The sequence below is a fragment of the Quercus suber genome, unplaced genomic scaffold (assembly GCF_002906115.3).
Source record: "Quercus suber isolate HL8 unplaced genomic scaffold, Cork oak 2.0 scaffold_393, whole genome shotgun sequence".
Classification (NCBI taxonomy): Eukaryota; Viridiplantae; Streptophyta; class Magnoliopsida; order Fagales; family Fagaceae; genus Quercus; species Quercus suber.
Genome location: NW_027069845.1, coordinates 600241 through 619644, shown reverse-complemented (window position 1 = coordinate 619644; position 19404 = coordinate 600241). Strand labels below are relative to the sequence as shown.

Genomic DNA, 19404 nt, shown 5'->3' with positions numbered 1-19404 from the left:
GAGAAAGGGACAAAGAGAAAGGGAAAAAGAAAAGAAAAGAAGAAGAAAAGAAGTGACATTTCTATACAATGAAATATTTTATCTTTGTGGTATTCAAAGTCTGAGATTTAAACCCCCGCCTACTTCTATCATAAAAAGCACTAAAGAAAATATATAGCTTACAAGCTAAATGTAAAATATATATACTACAAAATATGGAATTTTTAAAAGATAAATAAAATTTCTATTTCATGATGACAGGAATTTCGCATACCACTTAGAGGTCCATTTCTATTAGTAATTTGACCATCCTTAATATGTTTATTTGTTTGTTTTGTATTTGCTTTTGTTTTTGTTTTTGGTTTTTTTTTTTTTTGGCCTAAAAGAATAAAATTCTTATATTTTCACAACATTTTAGAGAGCTAGTATTTTGTGAAATAATTACATATAAAAGGTACTTAAAGGTCAGATTACTATTGGAAATAGACCATAAGACCAATATACAAACATGAAAGGCCAAAATTTAAAAAAAAAAAAAAAATTTAAAAACTAAAGGGCAAAATGAAAGACATTAATTTGGTAAGAAAAAGAAAAAAGAAATCGTGGTGCACTTCATTAACTAATTCATTTTAAACCTTAGTTTTTTTTTTTTTTTTAATATATATATATATATATATATATAAGGAAAGTAAAAAAGAATCCATGAAAAGTTGTGATTATTGGAGTAGTACATAATGAAACAAAAAAAAAAAAAAAAAAATGGTACAAATGATATCTATACAAGGTAGTTCATTTAATGAAAAGAATAGAGGAGTCACTTCATTAAACGTTTAGGGTTTTATGTTTTTACCCTAGGTATATAAACAAAACCCTAGCCACGTTTTGAAGGTTGTCCATATTGTATTGTTGCTCTTTTTTTTTTTTTTTTTTTTTTTTTTTTTTTTTTTTTTTTTTTTTTTTTTTTTTTTTTTTTTTTTTTTTTTTTTTTTTTTTTTTTGGGCATAGGGATGGTATGGGGTTCGTAGGATTGCATTAGCACAAGACTCATTTTCTAGAACATAACGATATTTAAAATAAATAAATAAAATTTTAAAACAATTGTTGCAAACTTGTTCAACAACCCTAATCCTAATTCTGTCCATTTTTCATCTTCATTGTTCTAAGTTGAAAGATTCTTTTGATCCACTTCGGCTTGAAGAAAAAGCCCCATCATCAGAGGAAGATCCCCTTAGATCGCGGACCTTGAAGAAGGAAGCAGAAAGATTGTCTCAAAGTGCCGCCAAAGGTGATTGGAATGAAGTCCAGAAAATATGTCAAGCAAACTGGCTTTTCAATATCCCGATCACCAAGTTAGGGGACACGGTACTCCATCTAGCAGTCTACAATAAGCAAGAAAATATTTTTGAACGTCTGATACAACAATTTTCTTCGGGAAGTCTTCACGTGATATCTTATTTAAAAAAGAAAAACGCCAAAGGAGATACCCCTCTCCACCATGCAGCATTAGTGGGGAGCGAGAAAATGTGTCGCATCATCACTGAATTTCACCCAACAACGTTACTAAGTGTTCCTAACGATGAAGGTGAGACCCCTCTCTTCTCAGCAGCACTTCATGGTCGCAAAGATGCTTTCCTTTACCTCCATTCTATATGCGGCCCTGAAGAACGATCCAATTACTGTAAAAGGAGCAATGGTGACTCTATACTCCATTGTGCCATCTCTGAAGAACATTATGGTGAGTAAATAAATGTGAGCAAATATTTTAATTTTATGACAATTGGAAAGTTGTGCATGATAGGTTGTTATTATTAGATACGCCAGAATTATTAATCATATTTGCTGGTTATTGTGCTTGGCAGAATTGTGCTTAATAATACTTCGTCGGTATAAAGACCTTGTAAACCATCGTAATAATTTTGGCATGACCCCTCTCCATCTCCTAGCAAGTAAGCCTTCCGCCTTTAAAAGTGGCAGCAATCTCCGATGGTTTGAAAGTATCATCTATCACTGTAAGTACATGATATAAATTTTTCCAGATTGATGTATAGCTTATCTCAAGTAAATAAACATCAAGTCACTGATTTTGTCTGAATTCTTTTCATTTGCTCCTACGTAACCCATGCACTCCCTCATTTAATATTTCAGTTTGAAGAAAGAAAATATGATTAGTGTCACCGGATTAAATTATCAGCATTTACAGAACTCAAGTTCCTTCGAATTTTTATCTACATTTATTTCCAATTTAATTAGTTGTTGCTATATATATATATATATATCGAAAGGGTTAATTGATATGCATATTTAGCGCTTAATTTCCACTCAAAGTAGTCTATGTTTTTTTTTTTTTTTTTTTTGTTTGGTAGAATAGTCTATGTATTATATATGAAACAACAGTACTAGTTCTTTGACCTCTTTTCTGCAAACATCCGTAGTTTCCCATACCATTTGAAAGCTGGGACTTCTCAAATCTGCATCAGCGCCTATTGGGGTATAAAGTGACTAGGTCCAAAGAAAAATGCATTGATGTTAATACTGACATATGAAAATTTCTTTTGACTTTAAATATAACTTTTGCAATGTAAAATTTCTTGGGCGTTAAATAAGATGAAATCAGCTTCAAAGTCGTAAGCAACGGAGAAAGAGAGGAAAGAGAAAGACGCTGGTTTTGCGTAGGTACGAGGTCAAGAAACTGAGAGTGACGTCGGTGAGTGAAGAGGCCGAGAGAGAGAGAATTTTTTTTTCTTTTTTTATTATTCTTATTTTCATTTCAGAGATATAGAATGTCATAACGATAGAAATTAAATTGATACAATATCGAAAATGTTAGAAATCAAATTGTCATAATTAAAAAGTTGGAGACCAAATTAAAATAAGATATAAAAGATAGAGGCCAATTTTGTAATTTATCTAGTAAGTATTATGAGATATATATATATATATATATCCTATTGGGGTATAAAGTGACTAGGTCCAAAGAAAAATGCATTGATGTTAATACTGACATATGAAAATTTCTTTTGACTTTAAATATAACTTTTGCAATGTAAAATTTCTTGGGCGTTAAATAAGATGAAATCAGCTTCAAAGTCGTAAGCAACGGAGAAAGAGAGGAAAGAGAAAGACGCTGGTTTTGCGTAGGTACGAGGTCAAGAAACTGAGAGTGACGTCGGTGAGTGAAGAGGCCGAGAGAGAGAGAATTTTTTTTTCTTTTTTTATTATTCTTATTTTCATTTCAGAGATATAGAATGTCATAACGATAGAAATTAAATTGATACAATATCGAAAATGTTAGAAATCAAATTGTCATAATTAAAAAGTTGGAGACCAAATTAAAATAAGATATAAAAGATAGAGGCCAATTTTGTAATTTATCTAGTAAGTATTATGAGATATATATATATATATATATAACAGTAAAAAACTGGAAAATTTTGGATGAAACATGTTATGTGATTCTTCTTTGTCTGACACAATTGAAATGTTAACGGTACAACAGTGTTATAACAGTGTTTTTTTTTTTGGTCAATATCTTGATATATTTAAGTTTTCTTTTTCTTAAATTTTGTTTTATTTAATTTTCTTAATTACTTCACTGAAAAAAAAAAATTGTGGAGCCCCCACTGCACATTTTGCAAAAAATATACAATTTTTTTTTTTTTAATTTTAAAATACATATTTTACGTGCCTACAATGTTTTACATTTTTAATTGATACCATGTAAACTAATATTTTCCCAAGATACTGGCATATTGCGGACGCTAGTTAATATAATAATATGCAAGATTAACACGTGTTGGATAGAGGTTATCATTTATCAATGATGGCATGGCTGTAGACTATGTTCTTAGACATGAGGATATAATGTTGATCACAAGATAGTGAATCAAAGTCACCTACAGTATGCTATTGTGGTGGAAGAGCATGACGAGAAGGATGTAATTTGATTGTGGTGACAAAAGCTGTACATGTATGTCTATTCATATTCTTACACTAACATGTGTGTGCATAGAGTAAAGTTTGCATAAATAATTATGAAAAAACTTACCTTGAAACCAATTTTTTGACAGAAGAAATTTTCAGTGCACTATATAATAATTGATAAAACATTTCATGTGTGCTTTTACATTACCTATTTAATAAATTATGTGACATTTTTAAATAATACATATGAGTTGACACATATGTTTTTATCTAAACCAGTTTTGTGAATAACTTTGTCCAATCAAATTATGGTACTAACAAAATTATGCTTAACTATAATACTATTTATCATTTATATTGTAGTGTGATCAAGTAGAAGATGATGGAATGTGAGGGCAATCAAACTGTAATCGGTGTGCATCACACATCCTATGTTTCCGTTGGACTAGTAATAAATTTATAATATATTCCACGTGAAGCCATTCATTTGGAATATTCAAACTCAATAGACACAATCCTTCCAATAGTTATGTCTATTTAACAAACACAACTATTATAGTTATAGGTCGAATATTTGTTCCGAAAGGGCTAGTTTATCTATAAATTGTTTTTTTTTTTAATACGAGATAGAAATTTTACTCTAGTCTAATCTAAATGTATATATGTATGAAGCATCCTCTTGAAAACTTGAACCACAGTCATTGCTCTCACACCCCACAAGTACTTATACTTATGAAATGACTATCACGCCAAGGGTGTGTAGATAATGTATCTATAATTAAAATGCATTGAGAGTGAGTCATATATTTTAATTGTTACCTCCAAGGGTGGTTGGTCTAGTGGTCATGAACTCACTCTTAAAGGTTTGGAGGTGAAAGTCTCAAATTCTAATCCTGTAACGAGAAGCACTTAGGATAAAAATCTCCTTACTTTTGGCTTATATTCACTAGTGTTCTCAATGGGGCTACATAGTTATGGCTTATTTGGATTCTCTGCTCCTGCATGCCTAGGTTTAGCAAGTAAGGTGTTACTATGATCACGCTTAAGTGGAAGATGTCAACTTAAATCGCTCTCCCTACCTTCTTTTTTTCATTAAAAAAAATATATTTATTTGTTCTTCATTTTCTGTATCTATGGCAAAATATTTCTTGACAGATTCACAACCTCCTATCAAAAATCAGCAAATAATAGCGCAATAAGAGTAACTAGGGAGATTAAAGTTCATTTCCTTGTAGTATGACCCGATCTTACATCATCATCTTGTAGCTTGAAAAAATCATTTACAATGTGGTTTGCAACTAAGCTGCTTTCATTTCAGCATTTTCCACAACAGACGAGGAACTAATTTCGCGAGCAGATGATCAGAACCTTGAAAGAGAACGAGTCACCCATGGAGGTAAACACCAAAGTGAGAAATGTACGTTCACACACACGCGTCTCAATGTGTTACTAAAGAAAAAAAAAAAATATATATATATCTTCCCCACAATTTTTATTTATTTTTCTGAGTAACTACTACCCAAATTCATTTTAGTGGTTTGACTTGTGATCCTTTTGCGATTGGTCTATTTGAGAGAATGAAATTATGGATTGATAAGTATCAATTTTGTACTGTAGGATACGAATCACGCAATGGAGCTCGAGGGCATCAATTTCCATATAATTACAAAACCTGCTGTTTGTTTGTAAAACTTGTCTTCAAGGCATTGCGATATTTATTTATTGGTATTCATTCACCTTCCACTGTTTTCTGTTCTGTTTTCTTTATATATTTCCTTGCTCATATATTGGTGATATATTTTTAGAACCTTTGAAGAAAGCAAAGGACGTAAGGACGACGAAGGAGAGGCACACATGGTCTGTTCTGATCATGAACGAACTGCTGAAGGACGCTGAGATGTATCCGATTCCGCCTTCATCAGTACGCCAAAGCGGAGACAAAAAGCTTGAAAAAGGTAACGATCTAGTCCAGTAGTCCTAGTTATATTCTAGACTTTTTTTTTAAAGATAATTACTTTTTTTTTTTTTCCGATTTAGAATTATTATCCTATTATAAATAGTTTAATTTATTTATTTATTTAGAGGTAATAACACTCCCCTCTCAAAGTATAGGAGAATGACATTTCACCCCAAACTTGAAAAAAAAATTTCTTCTTTAAAGTTTGAAAAAATTAACATTCTTCCTTTTTCTGTTTATAATAATAACTAAATATTCTAAATTTCTTTAAAAATCTTTTTACAAAATTTTATCCGTAATCAGTAAAAAAATAATTGATAAATTTAAAATAAAAACACACAATTTAAAATACATTTTAATTAAAAATTTAAAACGGCTGATTTTAATTTTAAAATTGAGGATAATTTTAGAAAATGACCTTTAAGCAAAGGGTAGGATAGAGTACAATATTTTAAATATTAATTTAACAAAATTTGGTCAAACAGATATCAAGTGGAGAAAATTTTTTTTTCCTTCAAGTTTGGAGTAGAGTGTCATTTTTTCAAAACTCAAGAGAAAAATATAATTACCCCATTTATTATTATTATTATTATTATTATTATTTTAATTTGACTATTGTAATGGAAGAGAAGAGATTTAAATCTTGCATCTCTTGGAAAAACCAAAAGGTGTCAAGTGCTAACTAATTGAGTTATAAAACTTTTAATTGTATATGGTTTAAATAATTATTCATTATGTAAATAATATTTAATCTCTTAATTTATATTACAATCTTTAAAAGAAAATCTAGTTAATGAAATATGGGAACAACAAATTTTTTTATTAGAAGCCCAGCTAAACATATAAAATTAAAAAATAAATAAATAAATAAATAAAAACAACAACAACAACATCAACATTGAAGAATAGCCTTATATATTACAAGATTTAGCATTTTTTATTTATAAAAAATAAAATATACTTCCATCAAAGATTTACTTATCTACTTTTGGGAACATATAACTTACATATGTTCTGGCTTTCTTTGGTATAATGAAATAAGCTTTGAATGTAAAGTTTTGTTTCAAAATTAAGAAATTGAAAGGAAATTGAAAGGAAGATTTCACTTAGACAAATAAAAAAAGCAAAGAAGAAGAGGGTTTCACATTGCGTTCCGCAAAGAATTCTGACATAACTCCGATTTAGATGGGTTATACCCGTGCACATCTTTTTCGTTGAAGGATACCTTCAACATTAATTGTCATTTTTATTCTTTGTTTTTTTTTTTTTNAAATATATATATATATATATATACACATTTAACATTCTTAGTTTGTTCAAGTAGATAGAGAAAAAACTAAAGGCACCTTGGGTATAAAAAAAAAAAAAAAAAAAAATCCAAAAATGAAATAGTTATTCATTTGTAACCATCATTCAATTGTTTGGTTACCTTGTCATTGCAAGGAATAATTATTCCTATGGAATAACTATTCATTATGTGTACTGAACTATTAATAATGACACTTTCATTAGAGATATTTTTTATAACTGATATACTTAATTTTCATTGTCAGCATTTGACAGAAATGGTTCAAAGAAAGCAGTCGCGAAGTTGATGCAGAGGACCCTGAAAGACACCACTTCACCTGGGGAGGTAGATATCAAAGCGAGAAATGATCACACTACTATATGTAATGAGAAAGAAAAATGATAACACTAATTGTGTGCTTGTGGCTAAGAAGTTTGAGAAAAAACTTCCCCACAATTTTTATTTATTTTTCTGAGTAACTACTACCCAAATTCATTTTAGTGGTTTGACTTGTGATCCTTTTGCGATTGGTCTATTTGAGAGAATGAAATTATGGATTGATAAGTATCAATTTTGTACTGTAGGATACGATCACGCAATGGAGCTCGAGGGCATCAATTTCCATATAATTACAAAACCTGCTGTTTGTTTGTAAAACTTGTCTTCAAGGCATTGCGATATTTATTTATTGGTATTCATTCACCTTCCACTGTTTTCTGTTCTGTTTTCTTTATATATTTCCTTGCTCATATATTGGTGGTATATTTTTAGAACCTTTGAAGAAAGCAAAGAGGTAAGGAGACGAAGGAGAGGCACACATGGTCTGTTCTGATCATGAACGAACTGCTGAAGGACGCTGAGATGTATCCGATTCCGCCTTCATCAGTACGCCAAAGCGGAGACAAAAAGCTTGAAAAAGGTAACGATCTAGTCCAGTAGTCCTAGTTATATTCTAGACTTTTTTTTTAAAGATAATTACTTTTTTTTTTTTTCCGATTTAGAATTATTATCCTATTATAAATAGTTTAATTTATTTATTTATTTAGAGGTAATAACACTCCCCTCTCAAAGTATAGGAGAATGACATTTCACCCCAAACTTGAAAAAAAAATTTCTTTTTTAAAGTTTGAAAAAATTAACATCTTCCTTTTTCTTTTTTTTTTTTTTTTTTTTTTTTTTTGGAAGGTACACCGCAGGCTGATGCGACTGAGAAAATCAATTCGAGACAATTGACAAAAATATGTGAAGACAAATTTCCCAGGAACTACCAAACATGCATCAACTTCATTCAATTTCTGTGCGATATGGCTCAAGATGGTAAGTGAAACGAATACGTACATTAAGAATAACATATCTTAAAAACATTGCAAAATCAATAACAAAACATGATCGATCATGGCAACTAAAGATTTTTAGACTTATGTCAAGGAATACACTTTGTTTAATGAGTTACGTATCATATAAAACTAAAAATGGAGGGGAAAGAAACAACTGCATTATTAATCATTTACATAGATATAATACTTTTTTTTTTTTCAAAACAAAAAGATAGAATACTTTTTGTAATCCAAAGGGACACACACACATGTATGTATGTATGTATGTAAAAGGGAGGGAGTTGATTAATAGTCAGAGCGCCATGGACCTCCTCCCTCTCCCCTGATTATATGCACATATTAAATTGATGAAAAAAAAAAAAAAAAAATCTTTCACCCAACAAGTTTCTAAAGAAAATTATAAGAATAAAAATAAAATTGTGGGGACTCAACTTGGATTGAACCCTGAATATGCATGGGTTTTCAGCCCAACAAGCCCAAACAATAAATTTTTAGAGTATGGGTACAAGAACTAGTACTGTTCGACAGGAAAGGTTATATTCGCTGAGTAATAAGGGATATGTTAGGCTGATTGTATGAGAAAAATTCTCCTCGGCTAGGTTTTAGTGAGCCTCTCTTATGCATGGAATATTTGTTCTTCCTTTCTCCCTCCTTTTCTCATCATTCTCCCTCTCCCTTAATGTCATCCGTTTCCATGTTATATACTACGTGCTTTCCTCCATTTCCATCGTACACGTGTAGTTCTTATTTTGGGAACTCCTTTTTGTCCCATCCAGCACCTACCGGAACCTTTGCTCAGTAGCCATAAAGCTGCTTAGTTACTGTTCAGGTATCACCTCCACATTAATGCGGTCAGAGGGTTAGCTGGAAAGCATTTAATGGAGAGGTGATAGCCTTGGAAGATATTTGCTACCTTCCCTGACTCCTCCTTAGGTTAATATTCGATTTCCAGTTCAGATACAACTTTGCGAAGTCTCCTAAATAAAATGAAAGTTACGTTCACCTCGGACTTTGGTGTCCTCGGACGTGCATCATGCTACTATACACGATATCCATCCCTTTCTCCTATATTATCCCCTCAATAATTTTTTTACCCTATCCTCGGATAACTAAGCGTCCTCGGATTAGGCCTTTGGGCCCTGAACCCACTTCTGAAGATTCCTATATCTTTTTAAATAACAAACCCCACAAAAATATAGAAGAGTGAAGGAAAATTATAAAACAGAGTTTAGGATAGGTAAAAAATAGATTATGGTACATTTTTGGCCCTTAACGTTTGAATTTGCTTTCAATTTTACTACTTATGATTTAAAAATTATGGTCATTTATGTTTGATTTAGTTTTCATGTTAGTCATACCATTTATTTTCATTAATAATTTGATCATTAAGTATCTTTCATATTTAATTATTTCAAAAAATTCTATTTGTAAAATACTGTGTTATGTAGGAATTTCATTGTCATAAATAAACAAATATATCATGGATAATCAGAATACTAACAAAAAATCCTGAAATCAAACATAAAATATCATATTCGAAGAGATTTGAATATTTTTTTTTTTTTTTGGTTGAAAAGTGAAGTATTGTGACAAAATTATGAAATTAAAAGGAAAATTTACACCCATTCGTCCCATATTATATATGCCTTGCACACCATCTCTAAATCTTTGTCAGACCCTATGTTCCTTTATCCAAGAAATGGCCTCGGCAGTTTCATCTATTTCAGCATTCACCAGAACTTTTATCCTCACTCATAACATTCATACATGTACTTCATCAATTTCCTACATGAATAATTTTATAGTACATTTCTAGAAAGATATGTTCAATCATCAATGTATCAAAATGTCATGTTCATTTTCCAACAAAAATAATTCGAAGTTCAAGATTTGATTTATTACCAAGATTTGGTTATAATTGAAGTTAAAATTATTGTCTTATGCATTGACAGAGAAAGAAAAGGAAGGAGACACTGAGCCTACAGAGGTAATACTAATGGCAGCGAAGAATGGAATTACTGAAATGGTGAGAAAAATCCTTGAAATTTATCCTGTGGCCATGTATGATGTGGATAAAGACCAAAAGAACATAGTGCTATTGACAGTGGAGCATAAGCAACCTTGTGTATATGAACTCCTACTCTCTCTCAAGAAGAAGAATGTTATAAGAGACAGCTTATTTAGTGAAGTGGATAATAAAGGTAACAGTGTACTGCATCTTGCTGCGACAAATGCGGAATTTAATTGGCCAGTTCCAGGAGCAGCATCCCAAATGCAATGGGAAATCAGATGGTTTGAGGTACGAGCCCAAAACATCCAAGTTTAAGAGGACATTTTTGTTGTTGTTGATATATGCTACAAAATTTCTACGCATGACATTTACTTCATCATAATTTTTCTTTATCATTAAATCAAAAAATCAATTGATTTTTGGTGAGATTCAAACCATATATCTCATTTAAAGATAAAAAATTTTACTTGTAAAACTAACTAAATTATTGCTCTTTATGGGGTAATTTTTTTTTTATAAAAAAAATCTCAAGTAGTTAATGTTTATCTATGGATTATCTTAAAATTTTAAATTATTATTAAGTATATCAAATTGCCACTAATTTGAGTCTACCATTGACATCAATGTTTTACCCACCAATATCAATTTACAATCATAGATGCAGTGAAAGTATGAAACAATAACTAACCTTGTCTTTCCCTTCTTCTTTTTCTTGTTATTTTGTTTTATTTTTTTGTTTGTGGCACGCAGTACATAAAGAACTCCATGGAAAGAAGCCTCCTTCCTCTCCTCAACAAGAAAGGCCAAACCCCAGAGGAGATTTTCACCAAAACACATGAGGATCTTGTTAAACAAGGAGGGGATTGGCTAAGCAGCACAGCAAATGCATGCTCAGTCGTAGCAGGTCTCTTTGTCACGAGTACCTTTTCCACGGCAACCAACTTGCCTGAGGTTGTTGAAGGAAATAAACACTCTGAGGCATCCAAAATTTTCGCCGGCTCATCCTTTGTCTCCTTTTACACTTCACTCGTAGCAGTGGTCATGTTCCTTTCAATTCTCACATCTGGGTATAGAGAAAAAGATTTCCGCCGCGCCTTACCATGGAAGCTTTTGCTGGGTTTAACAGCATTCTACATGTCCATAGCTTCTACCTTGGTATCTTTCACAACCGGACATTTCTTCATTTTTAGGAATCAACTAAAATCTGTGTCTTCCACCTCGTATACAGTGGCCTACGCGTTGGTAACATTGTTTTCTATGGCAGTGTTTCCACTTTACTTTCATTTGGTGTGGGCTACCTTGAAGAAGGTGCCACAACGTAAATACAGGGTGACTATTCCTCACTGGCTTTCGGAAGATTAACTAGTATTTACTTTCCTATCTTCTTCAAGAGTATGATGGCTCATGGTTATTAATGATTGATACACTTTCTCCAATAATATTGATGCTAGACTTGTACCGTGTGTTCTATTTCAATAAAGCAAAACATATTTGTCTGGGTGAATTGAAAATTATCTACCTTCTTAATTAAGTTGTTGGACTACAATTTGCTATTGGGAGTTCAATTTGTCAGAATGCTCTATTTTTTATTACCATTATGAATTTAAATGTTGTGAATTCAACTTTATATATAGTTTGTAGGAAATAAAATTTTATAGAGTTGGTCAGTTTCATTTAAATTTGTTATATTAGTCATTGTCTAAACAAATATGTTGATGCTTTAACATGCAATTCCAATGCTAACATCTTTATCAGTAATCTAGCTACTTGAGCTAGTTAGAAATAGGGTTATAAATAAGTCGTGTTATTTATTATGAATAACTAGAGCTTGACTTAATTAAGAAAAAATTTGTTTATGTTCATATATATTTACCAAACAAGCCAATCTCATACTTAAAAGTAGGCTTGATTATTAAACAAGCAAAATTCAAACATAATAATATATTTATGAACAAATTTATGTGAATGAGATTTGATTAAATTAATGTGTACATAACAGAAAAAAATATTTGACCTCTGTATTTAATTATGTCATTCTCATTATATTGAGAAAATGTCATTCAAAAAAGTGAGGACTTAGGAACAAAAAAAAAGGTTTTTTGCTTTATTTACAAATGTGACAATGAAAATCGCTGATGTTTTTTATTTAGTGTTTGCATAGTACAATTTGAGATGAGAATTTAATTTTTAAGTTTCATTTTTTTAATTTATAAGAGCTTACCTTTTTCTCCACAAAAAAAAAAAAAAAAAAAAAAAATCATTTTTTAAAATGGTTGCCACCGCATTTTGTTTTTAAAGTTATGAAAACTGTTTTTAAAATGACTTACCCAACAAGCCCTTGCTTTTGGAATATTAAAATTTAAAAGTAAAAACTTGAACCTGCAGATATTGGTATTTTATTTTATTATTATTTAAAAAAAAAAAAAAAAAAACAAGTAGCCAAGAATGGTACGTAAGACCCCGACAGAAATCGTCAAAACAAACACTTGAAAGATTTTTTGTTGAGTTTTTGCGGTGGTGGAATTTTTTTTAACCTGTGTAAAAAAATTATATAAAAAGAGTTTTTTAGATTATTTTAACATGCTGTAGTAACTTTTTGGTAATTTAAAATGAAGAATTTTAATTTGCATAACTAGATTGAAATGTTTAAATAATGGGAGCGGCTATTATCCAATATCTGTTTTCTATATGGGCTTGGGTTTGGAAATTTTTGGGTTGTAAATTTAATTATTGAATAATTGAGTTATTCTGTGGTAAATTTCATTCTCTCTAAGACAAAAGAAATGTCGCCTAGTACATGGTGCCCCTACACGAAAATAAGGTTCATATATCTTCACGCTAGGAAATGGAAAATAGTTTTCAATATTTGCAATTTCATGCTCATTTTTAGTCAAACCAAGTCTTCCAAATGAGGAAACCTTTTTGATGATACCTTTATAAAAATGTCGCATGAATTCCAGTTACTCTGGATCACACAAATGATCTCGAAGGAGTGTCGGAGGCACCCCATATAGCTTATAGAACTGAGTATTTCAATGGAGAAAATATAAAAGTAAAGTTGCATTGCTGCTTTTAATCAACAGTTGGGAGTCTTGAAAGTAGCAAATCTTAACACGAGCTCTTCGGTGTGACATGATTGTGAATCAATTAGAACTGAATATGACGAAACAAAGTGCGAGGGGCAAAGGTAAGCGTGCTCGCCAAATTCACCAGAGTCCTCTAGCGATTCATCGAATCAAGAAGGACAAGTTTCTTCAAAAAATGTTCATGAATGGCGATCCCTGTTCTATGGTTTTACTTTACAGCGGTTTTAAGCTACGCAAAGCACCAAAATCATTTTTTAAAATAAACGTTTAGATGATACAAAGGAAAACCATTAAAACAATAGAAAGGGATTAGGAAATAAGAAATTACAAATTCTAAAACACCTATACAAAATTTAAAGATTTTATTGAAAAAAAAAAAAAAAAACAACAAAACAAATCACAATAATATATAACTAGACATTCATCTTTTTCATTTTACCTATCCATACTAGCCAAAATAGCATTCACTACTCACTATATACTACATTATTATCATGAGCATGACATGGCATAAAGTGATCTTACTGCACTAGCTCTCTCTTCTCTCTCTCTCTGGTCTCTCTCTTCTCTCTCTCGTCTCATCAATTATACTGAGTAGTGGAATTGGACATGCCATCCAAGGATTATCAATCAACTTCTCAAGCATCTCATAGATCATGAGGAGGAAAATGGAAGCATTTTAGAGCTCTCAACATATTTAATACGTAAATTTTCTATAAATAGGATAATGGTAACTTGGGTAAGATTTAAAAAAAATAAAATAAACAAAAACAAAAAAAAAACCCTACAATTTATAACCGATGACAAATTAAACTTTGTACTTTTAATTTAATTGTTACAAACTAAACTATATGTGACAATCAAAACACTCACTCCTAGTTCAACGGAAAATATCACCATTAATTGTCTTCAAGAAGGGAAAAACATGCCATAAATTTTAAACTATAAGTTTTTTTTATATTATTTATTATTATTATTTTTTTTTAGTCATAAAACTTTTAGGGATGGAATATTTTATGAAGGAAACTTGTACAAGTCATGTGATTTTTTCTGGTTAAGGTACAACTCATTAATTATTTCAGGCAAAAAATAAAATAAAATAAAACACATTAATTAGCTTTTCTTTTCGTCACACACACCCAAAAAAAGAAAAGAAAAAAGAGAGGCTTATTCTTTTCTTATACAATGCTTAATTGATATCATTTGTGCTTTCTCATTTAGCCTTTAGGCCAACATGTTCCTCCTTTTTTTTTTTTTTTTTTTTTTNTTCCTTTTTTTTTTTTTTTTTTTTTTTTTTTTTTTTGGTACGTAGAAACCTCTTTCTCTGTTTTAGATATTAACAAGGCAAGGTTCTAGTTCCTTTTTTTTTTTTATCGTAAAGAAAAAGCTAAATTTTTGTTCAAAAGATGATGAAAGTGAAACTACTCATTCCGGCAAATAAATGGAAAATAATGGAATGAAATAGAATAAAGTAATATTGATTGGATTTTTAAAAATGAGAATGAATAGAATGTGAGTAATCTTGTTTGAGAGTAATATAGAGGGAATGAAATTGAATCAATCTGACAATATTACTATTAAAGCCCTATTTTAAAATAAATTGTTGAATATATAGGGGTATTTTGGAAGTTTTAGTAAAAAATTTATTAAATCTAATTACATTCTCTCTCATTCCTCCCAATTTCAGAGGAATGAAAATTTGAGGTTTTAAGGGAATAAAAAAGAATAAGTGTTCCCTCATACTCATTTCAGTATCTCCTACTTAAACTCCCAAATAAGGTATTGAACTTTCTATTTCCCTCATTAAAACTCTCAAAAAATGGAATTGAAGAATATTCTAAAATTATTTTTTTCATTCCTTTCAATTCTATTTCATTCCCTCCTAAAAAAGGAGGGCTTAAACTATGCACCATTAGCGGTGTGCTTTCTCATTTAAGCTAACATATTCTCTATTTCTTTTCTTCATTTCCCTGGTAAAGGTACAACTCACTAATTTTTTTTGACTGAACAACTCATTAATTAATTAGCTTATTCTTTTCTTTTTCTTTTTTGAGAAGATATTCTTTTCTTAAACTATGCACCATTAGCAGTATGGTTTCTCATTTAAGCCCTCTTTCTTTTCTTTTTCCCCCTCCCTCTCTTATTTAAAGGTAAGGTTCTAGTTCCTTTCTTTTCTTTTTTGGTAAAGACTAAAGAAAAAGATAAATTCTTGTTCAATAGATGAAAAAGAGACCACCCTAACCACGTTTTATTCCTGTTGAAGCAGTTCGTTACACATGGGAGATGCCTACTAACAAGAAGAGAAAAGCTTAGAATGTTGCTAAATATTGTGACACTGGTTGAAATACATCCAATGTTTATATTAGAACAAAAATGATAACATGAAGTAGACATTTATACTAATTGTAGTAGGTTAGTTATATTATATTGGAGTCACTGCTTAACGATTGTGCCACTCTTTTATTACTTTTTCGTATTTTCTTATTTTCAAAAATTCTTTTATCGTGGTAGAAATGGATATTAGTTAACAATTTGTGCTGGTGACACATCAAGTAGTACAACTTGTGCTACAACTCGCCCAGATGGCAAGTTGAGTGATAAAAAGGTGCTCTCAAATGGATTCACCATCACACTTCTACTACTCACACTTTGTCACATGGGCGAGTTGAGACACAAATTGTGCTACGTTATGCAGGACTAGCTTAACTTTTAGTTTGGGCGTGTTTTTCAATGATGTATCCTAAGGTTTCAATTTTCTATGATGGGTTTTAACTGATTATCCTAGATTTGGTACTTGGAGTCCGACTTTGATGGTTATGCCTCATTATATTTGGTAAATTTGAGCAGAATAGATTATCTTTATAAGATACTAGTATTTGGTATCAAATGATATCATATTAGTTATATTAAAATCTAATAAATGATAACTTGTTATACTCTCCCTTAAAAGTTACCATGGCTTTTGAGTGGTGTTGTGGTGTGCCTTTGTGTTAGAACCACTTTTCCTCTCCATTGTATGTGTGTTTGTTTCTCAAAAAAAAAAAAAAAAATCTAATAAATGAGATACATGTGTACAAAAATAACTACTCCACTAATAAATGAGAGACATGTCTTGATAGATAATTATTTTTACACACATATCTCTAATTTATTAGATTTTGAAATAGGTGATACGATATCATTCGATAAAAATTACATTTTATCTTCCTGGACAATCTATCTTTTTCATTTTTCTGAACTATGACATGACACCATTAACAGTAGGTTGAATGAAAGTGTCACTCTCACAATCTGTGTACAGTATTACATGCATTCTATTTATATATTTGAGAATAGGTTAAAATGGCAAAATATCATTATTGACTGAAATATATACCACTATTTTGAAAATATATAGAGATTTATCACATTTTTTTAAACTTGAGTTTCACTGTTTACCGAAATATAAATCAATCTACCATTGTTTTGGAAATATGTAGAAATTTACCACTTTTTTTGAAACTAGAGTTCTATAAACTCAAGTTCTTTGAAAAAATTACTTTCAAACTCGAGTATCCCAAAAGTGGTATATCCCTACATATTTTCGAAATAGTGGTATATTGATATATATTTCAATAAACAATGCTATTGTGACATTTTCGCCTTTGAGAGTACAATATATAGGATTTAGAAGTTGGAATAGATAAAGATTATAGAAATTCAAAAATCCTTAAAAGCAAATTTAAAGTAACAATAATAATAATAAGGCTATTTCAATATAAATTATGTATCAATATATATAATCATATTCAATTTGGAACAAATTAAATTTAAAATAGTAACCGTGAGAATATTAGTGAGAATATCGTGAAATGCATTATTCAAAGTTTTACCGCTAATGTGAAATAATTCAGTCTTAATTAAGAGCATCACATTGGAGGACAAACCTCTATATTAATTAGCTTTTTTTCCCCGTAAACTATGCACTGTTAGCATCACGAGTCGGTGTGCTTACTCATTAATTAAGCTAACATATTCTCTCTCTTTTTTAAGGCAAGGTTCTAGTTCCTTTATTTATTTATTTGGGCCAAAATGACAAAATATCCCTTTTTTACAAACTTTTTAGCAAAATGCCCCATGTCTGAAACTATTTAGAGATATGCCTTTGTTTTGAAACTCGATTTTTTGAAAATTAAGTTTCAAATGTAAAACTCGATTTTTGGACAATCGAGTTATAGGGAACCGAAACTTAAAAATAAAATAAGAAATTTCTGGAACTTGAGTTCCACAATTTTTTTTTTTTTTTTTTCCGGTTCACTATAACTCGATTATTCAAAAATCAAGTTTTACATTGAAACTCGATTTTTAGAAAATCAAGTTTCAAAACAGGGGCTATAGACGACTAAATTTCTAGTTTGAAATAAATCAAACAAGTAAAATAGTTTCACAAATGCGAATTTATATTGATAAATATGTGGTACAATTCTCTAAAATTTTTAAAAAAAAAAAAAAAAAAAAAGTGATCCTTGATTCGATCTCCTTGCAAGACTTATTGATTGGAATTGTAGTAATGTAATTTTGACTTGAACACAAAATATCCTTTAATTTGGCTGAAGAATGGATCAAAGATCTTTGAAACAGAATTACAATGAATCTCTAGCTATGAGCTTGTTAGAAATCCTTTGTTCTTCACGTTCTTCGTATTTTTCGTGTGTTCTTCATTTTTGAAGGTTTGTGGTGGAAGTTTTTCAGTGCTTTAAAGGCTTGAATCCATAGAGTTTCATTGATTTTTGGCTTGTTGAGGTTTCTAGAGGCTTTTGAGCTTGATTCTGGTGAACTTTGAGATCTAGGCAGATAGTTTGGATGATTTTGCTTCAAATGTTCTTTGATTTTGAGGTTAAAGTTCTTGAAGTTCTTGAAGGCTTTGAGACTTGATTCCTGCAGAGCTTCTGTACTTCTGAGTGCTTCTGAATCTTCTTTGATACTACTTGTGCTCCAAATGGTTTGTTCTCCCTTTAAATGCTTCAGGAAGGCTTCTATTTATAGGAGTTTAGGGGTGAGTGAGCGACACATGGCGGAGTCTAATTGGTGACACATATCACAGCTTTATTGGTCTGCTTATGTCATCATTTACACGCGCTGGGTTGCATATGTTATTGCTTACATGTGCTGGACTGCTTATGTTATCACTTACACGCGCTGATGTGTGATTGGTTTTTGCATGACACTTGGCAAATTTCTGTTGGTTTCTGAATAGTAATAGCAAAACCTAGCAACAATACGTGGAGCTTTGTAATTTGTTGTATTTTGTGAACTTTGTAGTATGATGTGTCAGCTTGTGATAGGTCGAAAATTTTTCCTCACTACAGGGACATTTTCCTAAATAGTTTCAAACATGGGACATTTTGCTGGAAAGTTTTGGCAAAATAAGCAAATGCCAATTTTGGCCTATTTATTTGGTAAAGACTAAAGAAAAAACTAAATTCTTGTTCAAAAGATGACAAAGAGACTACCCTAGCAGTTCATTACACACGAACTGATCCGGGATAGAAACCTATTACCAACAAGAAAATCTTGGAATGTTACTAAACATTGTGACACTGGCCTGATAAATCCAATAATTAAATTATTTATGTGTGGGTGTGATTATGATTATAGTTGAAAGTAATTCTTGTTCAAAAGATGAAAAAGAGTAATGGATATGTATTACTTAAAAGTGTACTCGATATGTATTACTTTTTCGTATATTCCAGTTTTCAGTAAATGGATATAACCACCCTCATTTTGGTCGTGTTTCTCAGTGGTGTATCCTGAGGTTTTCTATAATGGGGTTTAACCGATTTTCC

At 30.7% G+C, this 19404-nt stretch overlaps 1 protein-coding gene across 1 annotated transcript in view; it reads left to right on the top strand.

Annotated features, from left to right (window-relative positions):
- The window catches only part of LOC136062222 (uncharacterized), a 32276-nt gene extending 20421 nt beyond the window's left edge, over nt 1-11855 (top strand). The window contains exons 4-11 of the mRNA XM_065761032.1: nt 1151-1714; nt 1839-1988; nt 5219-5296; nt 5706-5855; nt 7411-7490; nt 7998-8064; nt 10435-10781; nt 11244-11855. Of these exons, the coding sequence (XP_065617104.1) occupies nt 1151-1714; nt 1839-1988; nt 5219-5296; nt 5706-5855; nt 7411-7490; nt 7998-8064; nt 10435-10781; nt 11244-11855 (2048 nt within the window). The remainder of the gene's footprint in view (nt 1-1150; nt 1715-1838; nt 1989-5218; nt 5297-5705; nt 5856-7410; nt 7491-7997; nt 8065-10434; nt 10782-11243) is intronic.
- Nucleotides 11856-19404: the final 7549 nt, after the last annotated feature.